General features: G+C 36.1%; 1 protein-coding gene across 12 annotated transcripts in view; it reads right to left on the bottom strand.

Moving 5' to 3' along the window:
- The window catches only part of Ttll7 (tubulin tyrosine ligase like 7), a 157829-nt gene that overhangs the window by 43894 nt on the left and 96396 nt on the right, over window positions 1–17539 (bottom strand). For 11 of the 12 annotated variants that reach the window (XR_007351934.1, XM_048815029.1, XM_048815032.1 and 8 more), the window contains 7 exons: window positions 14725–14819; window positions 8828–8975; window positions 8671–8744; window positions 7463–7598; window positions 5203–5289; window positions 730–925; window positions 251–328 (listed from right to left, as the gene is read on the bottom strand). Coding sequence is in view for 11 of the 12 variants with exons in the window: in XM_048815029.1 (XP_048670986.1) it covers window positions 251–328; window positions 730–925; window positions 5203–5289; window positions 7463–7598; window positions 8671–8744; window positions 8828–8975; window positions 14725–14819 (814 nt within the window). In the remaining variant the exon portion in view is untranslated. The remainder of the gene's footprint in view (window positions 1–250; window positions 329–729; window positions 926–5202; window positions 5290–7462; window positions 7599–8670; window positions 8745–8827; window positions 8976–14724; window positions 14820–17539) is intronic. The other variant, XM_048815028.1, reaches the window with a different exon arrangement.

Genomic DNA, 17539 nt, shown 5'->3' with positions numbered 1-17539 from the left:
CAAAACAGGTGTTAAAAATAAAGTCCTGGATTGGAGGCAGATCAGTTATGTTGGACATCTGTGGATGAAAGAAGAATCACAAGGACAGTAGAAGACACTTGGGATCGAAGAAGGAATGAAAGATAGGAGAAAGGGAAATGTGAAAAAAAAAAGAGAGAAAAGGAAACATAAAAAGAAGGAGACTGAGAAGTTGGTTGAGTGTTTTCCTAAATATTTCCTATGCACCAAAAGCCCTGACTTTAGTGCTTACCTGTGATGAAAATAGGAGGGAACAAAACTTCTACTATTTCACAATTGTGTGGCTCACAGATACATTCAAGTGAATTGCCTAGAGGGATACATATAGTTTAAAAAATAGGTGGTGGTATCAAACAAAGAGGGTGACAGGAGATGGGGAAGTGGAAAATTACTACATGGGTTTTAAAAAACCATAACCAGCAGATGAGTTGTCAGGCACATTTTGAAAGACCCATGCAAAACTGCAATACTTAAAAACCATGAAATACAGATGGGTGGATCCTTAAGGTAAGCCTATTGTTTTCTATTTGCAGAACCTGACAGGGCTTGATGGATGTATATGCCCAAGTCTAGGTAGGGAAGGAAATGGGGTAGAATCCAGGTCTTCTCACACACAAGGGTTCATTTGGTCCAAGGACCTTTTATTGAGTTTAATAAATTCAACTCCCTACTTCTTCATATATTTAGTTAACTTGGAAGAAAATGACTTACTGGATTGTTGAATTAATTTGCAGTGGTTGGAGTGCTTAAGATCATATGGAACTTGCTCTTCATCTCCTTTCTTATTTTGGTATTCTTCGTTTTCGTCAGATTCTGAGGAGCTGCCGCTACTCTCATAACTGCTGTCGCTGCTGCAATACTTCTGCTTTTTCATTACCTCGGAACTCTCTGGCATAGAACATAGAGGCTGAAACAGAGGCAAATGTGTTATTCTGCTAGAATTTTTCAAAAGGCTCATTAACATGATTAGTTGCTATTTTTAATTTCCCCTTCACTTGCTGCTTTTCACTGAAGGCTACTGCTGTAGACTGCTCAGCCTACAGAGCACTCACTGATTGTCGTTCCTGCAAAATATGCTTTCTTAAATAATATAGCTCAGTCATGAAAAATGTTTCTACGTGATCATAACAAAGACCAGAAGTATCTGTAAACAAGAATTAAAAAAAGAAAACTAAGGGAAAACGTGATAGAAAGATATCAAAATTCACAAAGGTAATTGGCTTTTCTTCATTCCATACCAAGTCACTCAATAAATGTGTGGGTGGAGGGAGAAAGGCTGCAAAGGAAGAAGAACAAAGAGAGCACAAAGCAACAACCAGAGAAGCCTCTATCAGTAAGGCCACATCTTAAAACAGAGCCCTAGGCACAACAAGGAGCAAGGTACTAATTTGCCATGGATGATATTAGTCCTGGTGCTGGGAATTGATCCTGGTGCACACTAAGCACACACTCTACTACTGAGCTATACCCCCTAACCCTTTTCATATATAAAAATGAAAAGTTTTAGCTAATTATCTATTTCCCAAATGGGTCATGAATACCTCATGTCTCTTCTCGGAGGACTCCTTACTTTGACAATCCCAGTCTGGCCATAAGGGAGTCATGCTTCTTTTTATTGTCAGTGCTACAGCTTACAAAATGATAATAATGTGAAGATCAGTTTGACATGGAGATTTTTAGAGGATGGGACCTAGGTCGAAGGGTAGGTAGATCTGTAAAGACTTAAAACGTCCTCTTAGTATGTTTCAGGATCTCATCAGAATCGCCTGTTTCCCATCCTCCCAATCAATGAGTTTCCAAAGATGCCAGCTGAAGTTACAGGAAAAAGGCATGGGACAGCATCACTTCAGAAGGAATGCACAGGACGAGAACAGGACCATTCTGTGATGCAGTCATTTTAACAGACAATTTGTTACAGACACACTTTGCCTCCTATTCCTCTGGGAGAGGTTCCTGCCATTGCATACGAGAGGCTTGTGTTAAATCAAACAAAGAGGTTTTGATGTTAGCATACATGATAATGAAATCCTTGCATACCATGGGATTTCACTGAAAAGAAGTATATTCTCCAGTGTAATCGTGTAGGATAAAAGACAGAGAAATGGCACTTCGTGAAGTGCCTGGAATACATAGTAAGCCAAAGCATGAGCTTCTTAAAGTTACAGGCTTCGCAAGGATGAAAGCAGGAAACGGGTTTAATACCAAAGCAGGAAAACGGGTTTAATTCCAAAGCAGGAAACGGGTTTAATACACCAAGGCACACTTGTATTTCAACACTTGTTCTCCTTTTGATAGTTTAATCTTCACTGAGCACTAACAATGTTCAAAGAGAGGTGCATAAAAACATTTACCAGTAACACAATCATCAAACATTTTGACAATGTTAGGAAATATGATCTCTAGGGGAAGGATGTTGCTCCAAAGGTTTAGCACACACAGAAGAAACAGCAGCACACTTGGACTTGCTAGAAGTACCTTCCCTCAGGCAGCAAGCATTTTAAGGTTTCTTAAGGAGCCTGACTACATAATGAGTTGTCTGACACTATGAAGAACCATAGGGAAAAATACCACTGAAACTTTGTGTCATATATGCATTTGGGACTTTATGACCAAGACACTGTTCAAGTAATTAATTAGAAATCACAGCAGGATAAACTTTCATTAGTGCCTCAACTCTAAAATGGAATTTGGAAATAGGCATTGAGTTATGACACAAACCATACTACTTATCTGTATGTGCAATTTTACTATAAAAACAGTCTTATGTAAAATATCTGTAAATAATAAGATAAATATCCATATATTTACCATCCAGCTTAAGAAGAAGGAGGTTGCTGATATTATATGTGGCATTTATTATTTATGTGACTAATTAATATTTCTTAAATTCTAAAATAAGAAAAAAGTTAGTATTCCTCCTGATACAAATGAAAGTTTTATTTAACTTTGGTCATCTCCAAAAAAGAGAGACCAATGTTTGGCACACAGTATCAGCCCTCTAAAAAGGAAAATTTGCTTTGAAGTTTGCTCCATTTAGACCCTTGAAAACATAAACATAAAAGTTATAAAAATGCTTCTACTTCAAACTAATTATGCAGCTTTCAACTTTGAGATACTGCTGGCTTTAACAATTACAGGATATGCTCATTTATTTTCATTTCAACAAATACATTTTTAGCTCCCACTACTTGCCTAAAATGAAAGGGATTAAAAAATATACAATGTTTTGCACGCGGCACAACCCTATAATCCCAGCAGCTCAGGAGGCTAAGGCAGGAGGATCAGGAGTTCAAAACTAGCCTCAGCAAAGTGAGGCACTAAGCAACTCTGTGAGACCCTGTCTCTAAATAAAAAAAATAGAGCTAGGGATGTGGCTCAATGGTTAAGTGTCCCTGATTCAATCCTCAGTACCCAAAATATGTATTTTATATATATTATTTATGTATATACATATATATTTTTGTGTGTGTGTGTGTGTGTGCGTATTATGTATACACACACACAATGTGAATTCTGCCCTACAAGAAGTTGTACTTTTGTTTGGATGGCCAATCTTATATGAGGGAAACAACAGTGTCTGACTACCTCGGGGCTTTCGCATTTGCCATTCTGCCATGTACCCCCAGGAGGTTTGGTGTATGATTTGCCAAACTGCAATAACTGATACATAAGGTTAGAAACTTCCCAATATTTCCCAAAATAAAGCCAAGATTTATGAAGGTATTCATTTCTACAAATAACTCCATGTTTATTCCAAAGGAATTTTCAACTACCTATTCCACAGTGCCTAAAAATAGAGCAGATAATCAGAAAGTGTCCTCCAAAAATCTACTTAGATATGATCTCTCACCAGACCCATCTTATACCATTTCACCCTTCAAGAACCTTCCACTTGAGTCATACCAAACTTTTCCTTGTTTCTGTAACACACCGTCAAGTCTATCTATGCCTTTAAGTTTCCCTCTACCATGAATGTTCTTCCACCCCTCTTAAAGGTGTGGAGTACTTCTCATTTTTGAAAATCTAGTTAAAAACAGCAAAGTCTTTACGAGGTCATTCCCATTATAGCTACTGATCCTGTGCTTCTCTATGCCACTGTAGCACTTTACATTCTCTATTGCATATTTGTTACATGGTCTCCTGCTTTGGGGTTTATCAATCTGATCTTCCACTTGCCAAAGAAGCCCTTATGAACATATTTAACAAATTGAACTAACAGAGTTTGAGAATTTATGATGTGCCAGGCAACGTTACATAGCAGAGATAAAAGATGAAAATGCACTTTCCACCTCAAGGAGCTCAACCACCTTATACTAAGGCCAACAGGCAAATAGTTATTTGTTATAACTGCTCTGTAAAGTGTTGTTTATGGCATAGCAAGAGAAGGAGGGCAACTGTGTCAACTGGGAGAAAGAGGGCAGGTCTCACAAAGGCAGCAGATTAGGAAAGGGTCTCCAATCAAGCATCAAATCATGAATTTATTTATTTATTTATTTATTTATTTATTTATTTATTTTTTGTAGGCAGGCATTCCAGAGGCTTGAAAAAGCATGACAGCACAACAGAGCATGACTGTCTGACCATGCAGACATAGTTTAGTAATGCTGAAATACAAGGTAAAAGAAACAGGATGAAAAATGTTTCCAAGATTTTTCAAATTCAACTCTTTCTCCACTAGCAAAAACTAAAACAGATGTCATAAAAACATATAGATGTCACCACAACAGAGCAGATGCATGTAAAGCAAACTCCTGCCCTTTCTTACCTACATGACACCTTATTATTTATTCCTAGGATCTGTACTTACTTTTATTAAAACACTATTGTTGTTGCTGACTCAATTATCAATATGAGTCTTCAGGGTCATGATTTTTCTTATCTCTAATGCTACATGTTTCCTTGATAATTATTGGTCTAAAAGATAAAAAGAAAACTTAATAGTGACTTTAGAATAAGAACACTAGTTCTTGGACCCTCTTAGCCTGACTCCTAAGGTTCTCACTAGCACTAGGGAAAAAGCCAAGAAAAAGGAAACGAAACAAAACTCCTGAGTGTGAGATAGCACCATCTTTCCAACTCCACCTGTGCTCCTTCAAAGTGGCACCACTCTTAAAATGAGAAATATCAAGGGAAAGCCAGCTGCACGTGGTAGCATTTACATACGGGAAGGTTGAAATACTGCACCTTTGGTCCTCGAGGCCTGGTAGCTTTTCCCATCAATTTTTCATCATCAATTTCACACTGTTCCAGAAGATCCAAAATATCTTCCTCCTTCAAAAAACATTTTAATTTAAATCATGATCACTAATGGACTCTAAAATTTTTCCAACTTCATTAATCTCCATAAAATAATGTACAAGGAGCACTTTTAAAACTACTTAGTGAAGATCGTTCAGATCAAAGAAGGGGAACTAAAGGATTATGGCAAATTCTCTTGAAACTTTCACTAAAGTCTGGCAATGCAAATAATATATAGTTGAAATCTATTGAGTAATAATTATCATAAACAAATGTTTCCTTCTATTATGATATATTATTAAAATCTTAGAATATAGTACTTCAATAATTTAGCGCATTTTGGACACTCAAATCTCTGGAAGCACAGAATTTTCTAGACAATAACTTCAATTAATCATTCCAGTACTAATTACTCCAAAAAATACTAAAACTCCAGACAGAAAATTGGTGCTTATACTAAGAATTTCATTTATAATCAATCTAATATTAGTATTTGGCAACACTTAATGAAAATTTTTATAAATTTTTGATATTGCACAAAAGTATTTTTAAAAATATTTTTAGCTGTAGATGGACATAATACTTTTATTTAGTTAGTTTTATGTAGTGCTGGGGATCAATCCTAGGGCCTCACACATGCTAGGCAAGTGCTCTACCACTGAGCCACAACACTAGCCCTGCACAAAAGTATTTTTAGGGCTTCATGAAGTGTCTTTTTTTTTCTACAGGCATTAATGAGAGTGTCAATCCAGAAGCGCCCTAATACCAGTCTCTTATGCTCTTACAGAGACATTTTGAAGTCAAAAGGAAAAAATATAAACATACACCCCAGTGGATGTTGAACAAACCAAAGAAGTAGCTATACTGAAAGAGGTTTAATCAACTGCTTCACTGTTACTTATTTTCCACCTATAAAAATCAGAACTTTATTTAATATTCATGATTTGTGTTTCAACTTCCCCATAAATGTTTTTTGAAATACAGACGTTTCACTATACAAGAGAAATTTTTAAAATAAGTTATTCTTCATCCCAATCTACGGAAGATTAGCTAATAAAACACCAAAAGACTCATTATAGTTTTGACAAAATAATAATCCTATAATGAATTCCGTGGATAACAGCATTTTAAAAAAGATCCCACAGAGTTCTGCTTCTGTTCAGAAGAAAGATCACAACAGATAATGCTTTCATTGCAGCAGCCAAAAAATATCTGATGAACTAAACAGATTTTTTAAAACAGAAAGCCATAGCTAAAAAATAGTGTGAAAGAACAAATTCCAGAGAAAGGTAAGTTCTTCCCAAATGAACAAAGATGAATTACCACTTTCTACTTTGGGTCCTTTGCCAAGACTGAGCGTATGTGGGCAAAAATCAGATCTATCATAGGCAAGTAAGAGATTCTGCTGGGAGACAGAGAATCCCCTTAATATTCTCCCTTTTGGAACAAAACACTGAGATACTATTATTAAGAGATCTGGCTACCATGTTGAGAGGCCACATAAAGAGAAAGACACACTCAGTCAGCTCCCTGATACTCCAGCTATCTGATTTGATGTACCAAATACATGAGTGAAACCACCTTGGAATTCTAGCCCTTAGTGAGTGCAAGAAACATTTATCTGAATATTTCTTGATTGACTCCAGGCAAGACCAGTGAAAGAACCACTCAATGGCCCCCAGAAATATTGCAGAACAAAGAGCAAGCAAATAGACAACTAATAGACCTTTTATTAGGGTAAACGTGTGTATTTGTGTGTGTGTGTGTGTGTGTATGTGTGTGTGTGTTTGTGTACGGTTTACTTGCTCTCATACTAGATAATATATATATTATCAAGAAAAAATGCTGCACGGTGTTAATTATAATCCAAATAACAAGAGTGTCACAAACCACAAAGTTAATTCAATGGATTTCTTTATCCAGTTATACAAAAAAAAAAAAATCTGTGTAATAAGAATGTGCTTGACATATGATAATTACAATATTATATCAAAATTCTCTACTCCATAATTTGTCCTGTTAGACATCTTATTGATGAAGTCCCTTTCGTAGTAAAACACTACCAACTGTTAAAATGAAAAGCCTAAAGTGCACTATAAAATCACAGTATAGTGCTTTCACATGGAGGATGAAGGTGGGCTGTTTTTATAGACACACTATTATTAGGTTCCATCCTTTTTACTCTGTATCAATGCTCATCTCTTACCTTCATTTTTTTCAAAGGATTATTCAGCTCTCGCTGGAATGAGGCTGCTCTTCCTGAAAGGAAGGTCTGAAAGGCAACAGCCAACAAATTTTCATACTTTTCAAGCAGTGTTTTATCATCTGGAGGATAAATTCGTCTACAAAAAAAAAAAAATATCAGATAACCCAATTTGTTTAAAAGAAGTAATCACAGCTCAGTAGTTAAGATAATTGTTTAGAAAATCATTGCCTTCTTGCTCCATGCTAGTTAATATTGATAACTGCTAGAAACAAAGATAGTTTTGAGAAGTTCACAAATTTTTGTGTTACCCATACAAATTAATGCTTATCTAGAGAAGTATCATTACACAAAGTAGTTCCAGAAGATAAGATATAAGGGTTTGTTTCAGAGAAAGTGACTGCAATTGGTTGAATTGGTAAAACACAGAACTTTGTGGGAGAGTGTTCAGATGATGAGGAATACTGGGGAAGTTTTGACTTCATGTAGTGACAGAAGCATGCAAAAATGCAGCATCAGTCTTAATGGCTTGTTTTGGGGTGATGGAGTGAAGACTAGGTAGTGGTAGGTTGGGAAGAATGTGTTCCCCTCACTACTAAGGAGGTGGGTGCTAAGAACAGGAAAGACACCTGTAAGAAACTCTATGCCCATACATTCTTATGCCAATTGAAGCAAGGTCAAGCTGGGAAGGAGGGACAACCTTCCTAGAGCACAGGAGCTTAAAAGGCCTCTTGAGATCCTTGTCAAGGATGATACTATGAGGGGTACCAGTTTAACACAGTCCAAACCCTGTCTACTGTCTCTACCTGACTTCTTCAAATATTTTCTTATTTCTTCCATTTCCTTAGAATTTGAGTTTAAAGAACAGCAACCACTATGAGTTGGCAGAAAACTATTAGAACCTAAATTTCCACTTTCTTAAAATAGTGTATAATAACCAAATCCAGGCCCAAAATGGCTGATTAAAAAGACTCCCCACAGGCCCTCCACAGGCCTGTTGGAAGGAGAGCTGGCAGGAGATTTGTCAAGTCTGAACCACTACTTGCTCACTAGCTGACTACCTTTTCTTCCTTTAAAGATATTAAGCAAAAAAGCACATTCTAAGAATGAAAAGAACTGTACTTCAAGTGAGCATAAAAGGTCTAAAAATATAGAATGATTATTTGACACTTCACTTCCTTCAGTCCATACAAAAATGGCAGCAAAGTTACCTATAATTCCCCATATGTCGATTTTCATGTTCTTCTCTTGAAATCTGCTTCCGTATTTGAGCAAGTCTCTCTTTCTAGAAATAAAGAGTTTACAAATAAAACCCAATGCATGAGTCATGCAATTGAAATTGTGGGTACATTGCTAAAATGTTCATACCAACTCTTCTTTCCGCCTCTCCAGTTGGTGTCTCTGCTGTTCCCAGTCTGAGGAACCTGGTAAGAGTCTTTTTATTGAATTTTGACCATAAAGCCTCTTTTGAGCCTCAGCTTTTTGTTTGGCCAAGTTTCTCCTTTTATCGCTGGTCCTAAAATACGAAACACAAGACCATATGCTAGAATTCAAACAAGTTCCGATCTTATTCCTATGAGGAGCATTTGTAGATATACAGAGAGAGTGCAGATTGAAATAAAAGTTGATTTTACATATTCACATATATTCATCTAATCACCCACCAAATATGGAACTCTGCATGGTAAACAGATGATACCAAGATAAAATGGAAATACTATATGCTTGCTTCAAGAGTCAGAGAGTCCCAGTTTGATATTCCATACTAACACCTTAGCAGCTATACAATCTGACACTGGTCAATTAAGTGCTAAGTCTATTTCCCACATATTTTTTATTAAAAATAATAATGTTTCCCTCCTAGAGATCTTATAAAAATCAATTTGTGGTGCTATTAATAGGTAACTAGTCATTCTCTTCTCCCACTTCAACCAATTCTATTTATATTTAAGCACTCTCATTTATACTGACCACTCCTGAGCACATTTTCAGTTATGACTGAAATTCCAGCCTAACAGTCATTATTTGTTTGAAAAAATTGCACATTCTTTCTAATTTTTGGCTTATTCATAAAAATTTAGTTATAAGTCTCTGTTTTTTATAGAAGAAACCCAATCCTGAAATATTTTCCACTGAGACACTTTTTCCTGTTTCCCCCCATTTGGCTGGTGCAATGAGTCTGAGGTCTCTTCTCTAACTCTTCCAGTTTGTACTCCTACATATGACCCCTGAAAGACTTCTCAAGAACAGGGTGGAATTCAGGAATAAAGGAAAATCATAGCGAATTCTGCCCTCAGCCTTAGGGAGAAAAACAGAGCTTATATGCCTATGCCTCATATTGTTATTATCTTGGCAGGGTGCAGGTATGGATGCAAATCAAAAGGAACTGGACATAATATCATTTGGCCACCTTCTGCCGTGGAGAGGTAAAAGACGTGCTTAAGTTCACATATGGTCCCATTCAATTCATCAGAAGATTTCCAGGAAAATATGAGATCAAGACTCTGGACAGTAAAGAAATTGCTACTGCCTCAAGTATATATTCCCTCACAACCCCAACTTGTAGGAGTGCTAGGAAATTGATCCATTCTCTTTCAGGACAAAACTGAAGCTTCAGTGGTAGGCATTCAACAGGTGGTCAGGATAAAAGAAATAATTCGAGAAAATAAACAAACATATCCAGAACATTGGAAACCATTCAGTACAGTTGGACCCACAGGTGAATGCAGGATACTCAGGTAATCATAAGGAGTTAACACTAGGTTACTGAGTTTCAAATTTATCTTTAGGCAATTAAAAAGACATGAATTTTTAAAGAAGAGGGGTATAATTATATTTGCATATGTTAAATAAAGATTATGGCCTTGGCAGTATGTGTGGTGTACGGTGGCCTAGAAGAGGATGAGGACAGAAGTAGGAAGATGAGATACTATTTCACTAACAATAGGAAATATGAAGACCTGGACCAGGGAAGCAGCGTGTTAAAGAAAGAGTGAGTTTAGAAGAATATTTTAGAGAAAGAATGGGAATGCTCTGGTGACTAATTCAATGTGCAGAATAAGGAAAAGGAATAAACTCGTAATCATACCAAAATTTCTGATTTTCGTGAGTGGGTAATTATGAATATCATTTTTCCAATGATGAAGACAATTTGTCTTCGAGTTTTCTCAGTGAAGGGAAGAGGTAATGCAGTGGTTGAGGTAGCTCTTGATACTTGATCTTTTTTTATATTCCATTTCATATAGAAAAATCATTTCTATATAGAATGCAGTTTACAGGTAGGAGAGGGAAAGGAAAAAGTGAAAACAATATAAAGGGGAAAAGACCAAACAGAAAATAAGGAGGGGGGGAGAAGGAAGTAAAATTTTTTAAAGGAAAAAGAAAAGTAAGACGAATACAGAAGGAATGAGATATTTTAATTAATACGCTAGAAAAGAAATAAACATAGACCTAGATGCCATCCACAGCAAACAAGACTCTGACAGTCAAGGATACTGACACACAAACAGCTCAAACACATATGAACAGAAAAGTAACAAAAACAAGCTCACCCAGAAGTCCTCTCAGACACATTAAAAAATGAATAAAAGACAACCACACTGAGTTTTTTTAAATTACTATTATTATATGGCCTTTCTTTTAAAAAAATAGCAAAGTAATAAGCAGGAAAATTAAATCTTTAATTCACAAATCAGACTATAATACCAGTACTACAAGATAGCTCTTGAACTGCAACTATGATTAAGATGATAATGATATTTTAATTAGATCATTTTCTTTACATTTGGCCTTTAGAATACTGTCATTGTAAAACTTGGTTTGCATTTCTATAACTACAGGCATAAGTTAGACCTAATGACTCTCAGCACTTACTTCACAGACCAGAAAAAAATTTAACCAAAGACCGAAATATTCTGATTCACTTAGCATTTTAATCAGCATTTTTCTACTCAACTATGTCCATACACTGTCCTAAAAATTTTTGTTCATGACTTTCTTGATTCCTTCCCACTACTCATTACCCTGTGAATCCATCCAAGGGATTTCTCTAACCATTTGTCTCATATTGCTCCATGCTACAGAAGTACAGAATCACTGGAAGATTTATGAACATGCTTTGCTTTGTCTTTCCACTTACCTATTTTTCAACAAGTAGTTAACTTAAATGAAATGTCCTTCCTCTAGGCTTGTCTTCCAACCCAAATTATATTTACTGCTCACTCTATACTAGTTGTAGATATAGCCCAGGAGAAGCAAAGAGAAATACAGCCATTGCCCTCAAGGAGGTGACAGTTTAAACAGAGTGGGGAGATGGATGCAAAGTGAGAGTATCATGATAGCACAAAGGGAGAAGTGAGCCATGATGCTTTAATAAAGGCTTCAAACAGGAAATTAAGCTTGAGCAAGGTTTTAAGAATGAGTTGACAGGGGCTGGGGATGTGGCTCAAGCGGTAGCGCGCTCGCCTGGCATGCGTGCAACCCAGGTTCGATCCTCAGCACCACATACAAACAAAGATGTTGTGTCCGCAGAAAACTTAAAAATATTTAAAAATTCAAAAAAAGAATGAGTTGACAAACATATGATCAATATGTATGCTATGGTTTGGTTATGATATTTCCCCCCAAATTTCATGTGCTATTGGTCCCCAATTTAACAGTACTGAGAGGTGATGGGACCTTTAACAGGTAGAACCCAGTGTCAGGTGATTACATCATTGTGGCACCATTGTCAGGAATGGATTAATGCTTTTCTACAGAGACTAGGTTAGTTCTCTTGAGACTGCATTAAGCCTTGCAGCATTGAGATGGATACTACGGCACTGAATTAGTTACTGCGAGAAATGGTTGTTTATAAAACAGATCAGCCTCTCCTGATTCACTATTGTAAATGTGCTCTTCTGCATGCCTCTCTTTTCTTTGCTCTTTTCTACCCTGCAACATGAAGTCCTCACAAGAAGCTGAGCAGATGCCTGCTCCATGCTTTTGGATCTCTAGAATTGTCACCTCACTAAACCTGCTGTCTATAGATTTCCTAGTGTCAGGTATCCCTTCAGAAAACAATCTAAGACAACAAAGAAATGTTACTCTGACTTTTTTAAAAAGGAAAGAAATTCTGACACAAGTTACAATGAACCTGAAGCCATGCTAAGTGAAATGTGCCACTAACAAAGAGACAAATACCAAATGATTGCACTCTTATGAGATAAAAATAGGGCACTCAAATTCATCAAAAGTGTAATGGTGGTTTCCAGAAACTAGGAGGTGAGGTGAATGAGGAGTTAGGACCAAATGGTGTAGAGTTTCAATTTTGCAAGATGAAGAGTTCTCACAGGGTGGTGATAATTACATAATACTGTGAATGTACTTAATGCCACTCAACTGTACACTTAAAAATGGTTAAGATGGTAAATTTTATGCTAACTATATTTTACCACAATTAAAAATATTTGACATTCACCAGAGGGACAAAGGTGCATGAATATTAAATGTAAGAAAGTGAAAAAGCATATTAATGAGAACAACACAAAAAAGTTCTTAGAAAAATCAATCCCAAGGCAGAGAAAAAAGAACAAGAAATGATTGGGTTGGAGAGAGATGCAAGGGCCAGATCAAAAAGTACCTTGTATGTAATATAAAGGAGTTAAACTCTGTCTTATAGTATGGAAACTATCTGATCAGAATATCAGAGCTTATAAAAATCTCTTCAAATGCTAGCATCTCTCGGTGCTCTGACTCTGCCCCTCTTTAGTTCTTAAAATACAGAATCCAACTGTCTGATCTTATTCATTAGAATCAACTGCAATCTGTACATGAGTGTCAATCAGATATCTCTACCTCCTGAGTCCCTATGTATCAAATTTACCATTTAACAATTCTACCTCTGTGTCTCAAATCATCTTAAAATTAACATATTCATACACCTCAGATAGAGCATTAATCTCCAGGAGATATTAAAAAAAAATTAAAAAACAACCCAATCAATAAATGGACTAAGGAGCTGAACAGACACTTCTCAGAAAAAGATATACAATCGATCAACAAATACATGAAAAAAATGTTCAACATCTCTGGTAATTAGAGAAATGTAAATTAAAACTACAGTAAGATTTCATCTCACTTCAGTCAGAATGGCAATTAACAAGAATACAAGCAATAATAAAAGTTAGCAAGGACATAGGGGAAAAGACATATTCATACATTGCTGGTGGGGCTGCAAATTGGTGTGTCCACTATGGAAAGCAGTATGGAGATTCCTCAGAAAACTTGGAATAGAACAACCATTTGACCAATTATCCCACTCCCCGGTTTATACCCAAAGGACTTAAAATCAGCATACTACAATGACACAGTCACATCAACGTTTACAGCAGCTCAATTCACAGCAGCTAAACTATAGAACCAACGTAGGTGCCCCCTTCAACAATTGAATGGATAAAGAAAATGTGGTATACATACACAATGGAATATTACTCAGCCTTAAAGAAGAATGAAATGATGGCATTTGCAAGTAAATGGATGGAGCTGAAGAATATCATGCTAAGCAAAATAAGCCAATCCCAATGAATCCAAGGCTGGATATTTTCTGTGATATGCAAATGCTAATTCACAATAAGAGAGGAGGTGAAGAATAGAGGTATTTTGTCTAGACAGAGGGGAGTAAAGGGAAGGGAGGGGACATAGGGGTGGGAAGAACAGTAGGATGAATCAGACATCATTACCCTATGTGATATATGATTATATGACCGGTGTGATCCTACATCCTGTACAACCAGAAGAATGAGAAGTTATACTCCATTTATGTATGATATGTCAAAATGCATTCTATTCTCTCATATACAGTAATTAGAACAAATAAAAAATTCGTGTGTTTAAAATTGAATTATGTCTCTCCCTTCTGTGCCCTCTCTTCTTCCATCACTCCTCCCCATTTATAACTCTGCTATAATCTTTATCTCAATGAATGACATATTATCAAACAATCCAAGCCAGAAACCTAGGAATCATAGGAGACTTTATATTCCCAGTACTTACTATAATTTAACCATAATTACTGCAGGTGTAGAGTATTATATGGGAAGGGGAGTGAGGAAAAGGAGTTTACAGGAAGAAGGGGAAAATATTTTTTAAAAACTATATGGGTTTAAAAAATGAAATTAAAAATTCAAAGTAAAAAAATACAAATGACTACAAGCCAATTTCATATACAAGTGATTTACCTATGCCAACTATGGGAAAAGTTCCAACAAATGGGGGAAATACTTTACCTGATGTTTAGTAGCTTCAGTGCATTGAGCAACACACCCCTTTTTACATCATAGTCTATTTTCTGATCAGTTCCGAAGCTTGGGGCTCGATTAATCTGAAATTTACAAAGAAAACAATGCTGGCAGCCAAATGTTGGAAGGTCAATAAATATTCCACACATGTTTGTTGATCTAATGTTATATCTCCAATCAGGAGAAGGAGCCACAATAAATACCAAAGCTTTGTGTGGTGGAAGGCCCAGTCACCACTACCGAATCTTACCTGCCCATCACCCTAGGTCAAGGAATGGCAAGGAATAGACTAGGAGCATGACCTCCTGCTCTTGTTGTCTCAAGTTGAAGATCTAGATTGTCAGTCGGCATCACCTGGCCACTCTCTCCAGCCCATTAACCCAACACTGGAGTTTTTAAGTTTAGAGAAGTTAAAAGGAACATAACTTGACAAAAAGTTGGAAGAACAGTGATTGTGACATGCACATTACCAACACCATAATAATTGCATACATGTACATTTTTAGCAAGTAGAAAATATCAGTGCTCTCTTTTCACTGCTTCAGATATTCCTGATGAAGTCACCTTTTGAGGCATAGAAAATAAATTGTGTTTTCTAGCTGGCTCAAACAATGATTCATCAATTTTCATTTCAAAAGGCATTGACTGAATTTCTCAGAGATACTCTTTTTTTATTGGTTCTTTTTAGTTATACATGACAGTAGGATCCATTTTAATATAATTATTATACAAGCATGGAATATATCTTATTCTAATTAGGATGCCATTCTTGTGGATGTACACCATGATGGGATTCACTGTTATGTTTTCTCATGTGTACACAGAAATATTTTGTCAGATTCATTCCACTGTCCTTCCTTCTCCTTTTCCCCTACCCTCCCTCCATTACCTATTGAGAAGATGTTACCTCTTAAGGGTAGCTGCAGATCTCTAAGAGCCTTTCTAACCATACAAGAACAGACTAATGGGGATAAATGAGCCATTCGTGACCATCCTACTTTCTGACATTATTCCCAGGAATTCATCAAGATGAAAAAGAAGCAGCAAATATATATATNNTATATATATATATATATAAAATTATATATATAAGATATATAACATATATAAAATACACACACACACACACACACACACACCTTGAAATCCCTTGTACAATACTGTACTATTCTCAAGGGCTAGAGATTTTCTTTTTGTATTTGTTGTTGTTGGGTTTTAATACTGTTGTTGTTAGGAAAATTAATGGGCACTGCAGGTTTTTAAGACTCTAAATTAAATGAGTTGGTTAGAATATTGATGAGTTTAAAACTATAACTTCATTTCTTCATTACCAACTGACCCCTTAAACTATCTCAACAAAAGTATACGCTTCTAGACATAATTACAAAAATTCATCACAAGGGACAACCAATAGCATACATTCTATAGCTGAGACCTGAGGAAATACCATATTATACTCAAAACTACATCCAGAAATGTCATCTCTCTAATTGGAAAAGTGGCATGGTTTCACAGCAGAAAAACAGTAAATAGAAACAAAGCAAACAGCAAAGGATCACCTGTCATTCCACTCCCTGGTATATTCTTAACCATTTGGTCAAGAGTATTTCAGACATTTTCTATGCATACATATATTACAATTCATTTTATTTTCTAGATGTCTATACTAACCATACTTTATTTTTTCTATGCATATATATATATATTACAATTCATTTTATTTTCTAAATACATGTCTATACTAACCATACTTTATTTTATAATCCAAGTTTTTCCTTAACAATGTATCATGCAAATCTTTCATCAAGCCATCATTGTGATGAATGCATCATACTCCCTTCACAGACAAAGGTCATGTAGTATTTTGACTTCTCTGTTGATTTCTGACTTAGAAGGTGACATAATCCTGTCTTTGTGTGATGTGGTCTAAAGATAAGGAAATAGCTTGAGAATTATAAGAACATCTATATATTCTAGGTCAGTTTGAAAAACAGAATTTATTAATCTATTACTTCAAAGCTCTAAGCCTTTCCCCCTTACAAGTGCAGAGAAAGGATAAAGTAATATATTTATATGAAAAAAGTTTTAACCATACTAATTCAAATCCCTGGAAATTTTAAGGTGATTAATGATATAGCTCTGGCTGCTACATGTAACAAGATTATGAAGTAAACCAGATTTAGGAACTGATGATTAAGGGTTTCACTAGAATGTTATCTATCTTTGTAGAATTATTTAGCTATTCCATTCCAAATTGCAGCGGGGAATTCTGCCAGGTATATACCTCCTCCAAGATGCTACTGACATCTCAGTATAAGACAATTTTCATATACTTCTTTCTTCCATATTCTTCCATCTACTACAATACAGAAGAAATTAGTATTTGAAAAATTTACCCACACAAGATAAACTAATATGTGCACAGACAGAAGAAAAACTAATTTAGGTGATGCTCCTACATTACTGCTGTTCCTTCAGTCCCACAGCTCTTCCCTGACCCTCACCTAATCTCTCCCAGCCCAACTCCCTATGTCAGCCTTAAAGACTGCTCAGATGTTCTTTGTACAAAGTTCTCATCGTTTCTTTTGATTTGGGGGAGAGGGTGTTTCTGGGGATGGGGCCCTTTACCATTGAGCTATATCCTTAGCTTTTTTTTTTTTTTTTTTGAAACAAGGTCTTGCTAAATTGCTGAGGGTCTCACTAAGTTGCTGAGGCTGACCCTGAACTTGTGATTCTACTGCCTCAGCCTTCCAAGTTGCTGGAATTCAGGCACATGTACTGGCAGAGATTTCTTGTTTGGTTT

Source organism: Marmota marmota, unplaced genomic scaffold (assembly GCF_001458135.2).
Source record: "Marmota marmota marmota unplaced genomic scaffold, marMar, whole genome shotgun sequence".
NCBI lineage: Eukaryota > Metazoa > Chordata > Mammalia > Rodentia > Sciuridae > Marmota > Marmota marmota.
The sequence above is the reverse complement of the archived record's forward strand: the minus strand, read 5'-3'. Positions and strand labels throughout refer to the sequence as shown.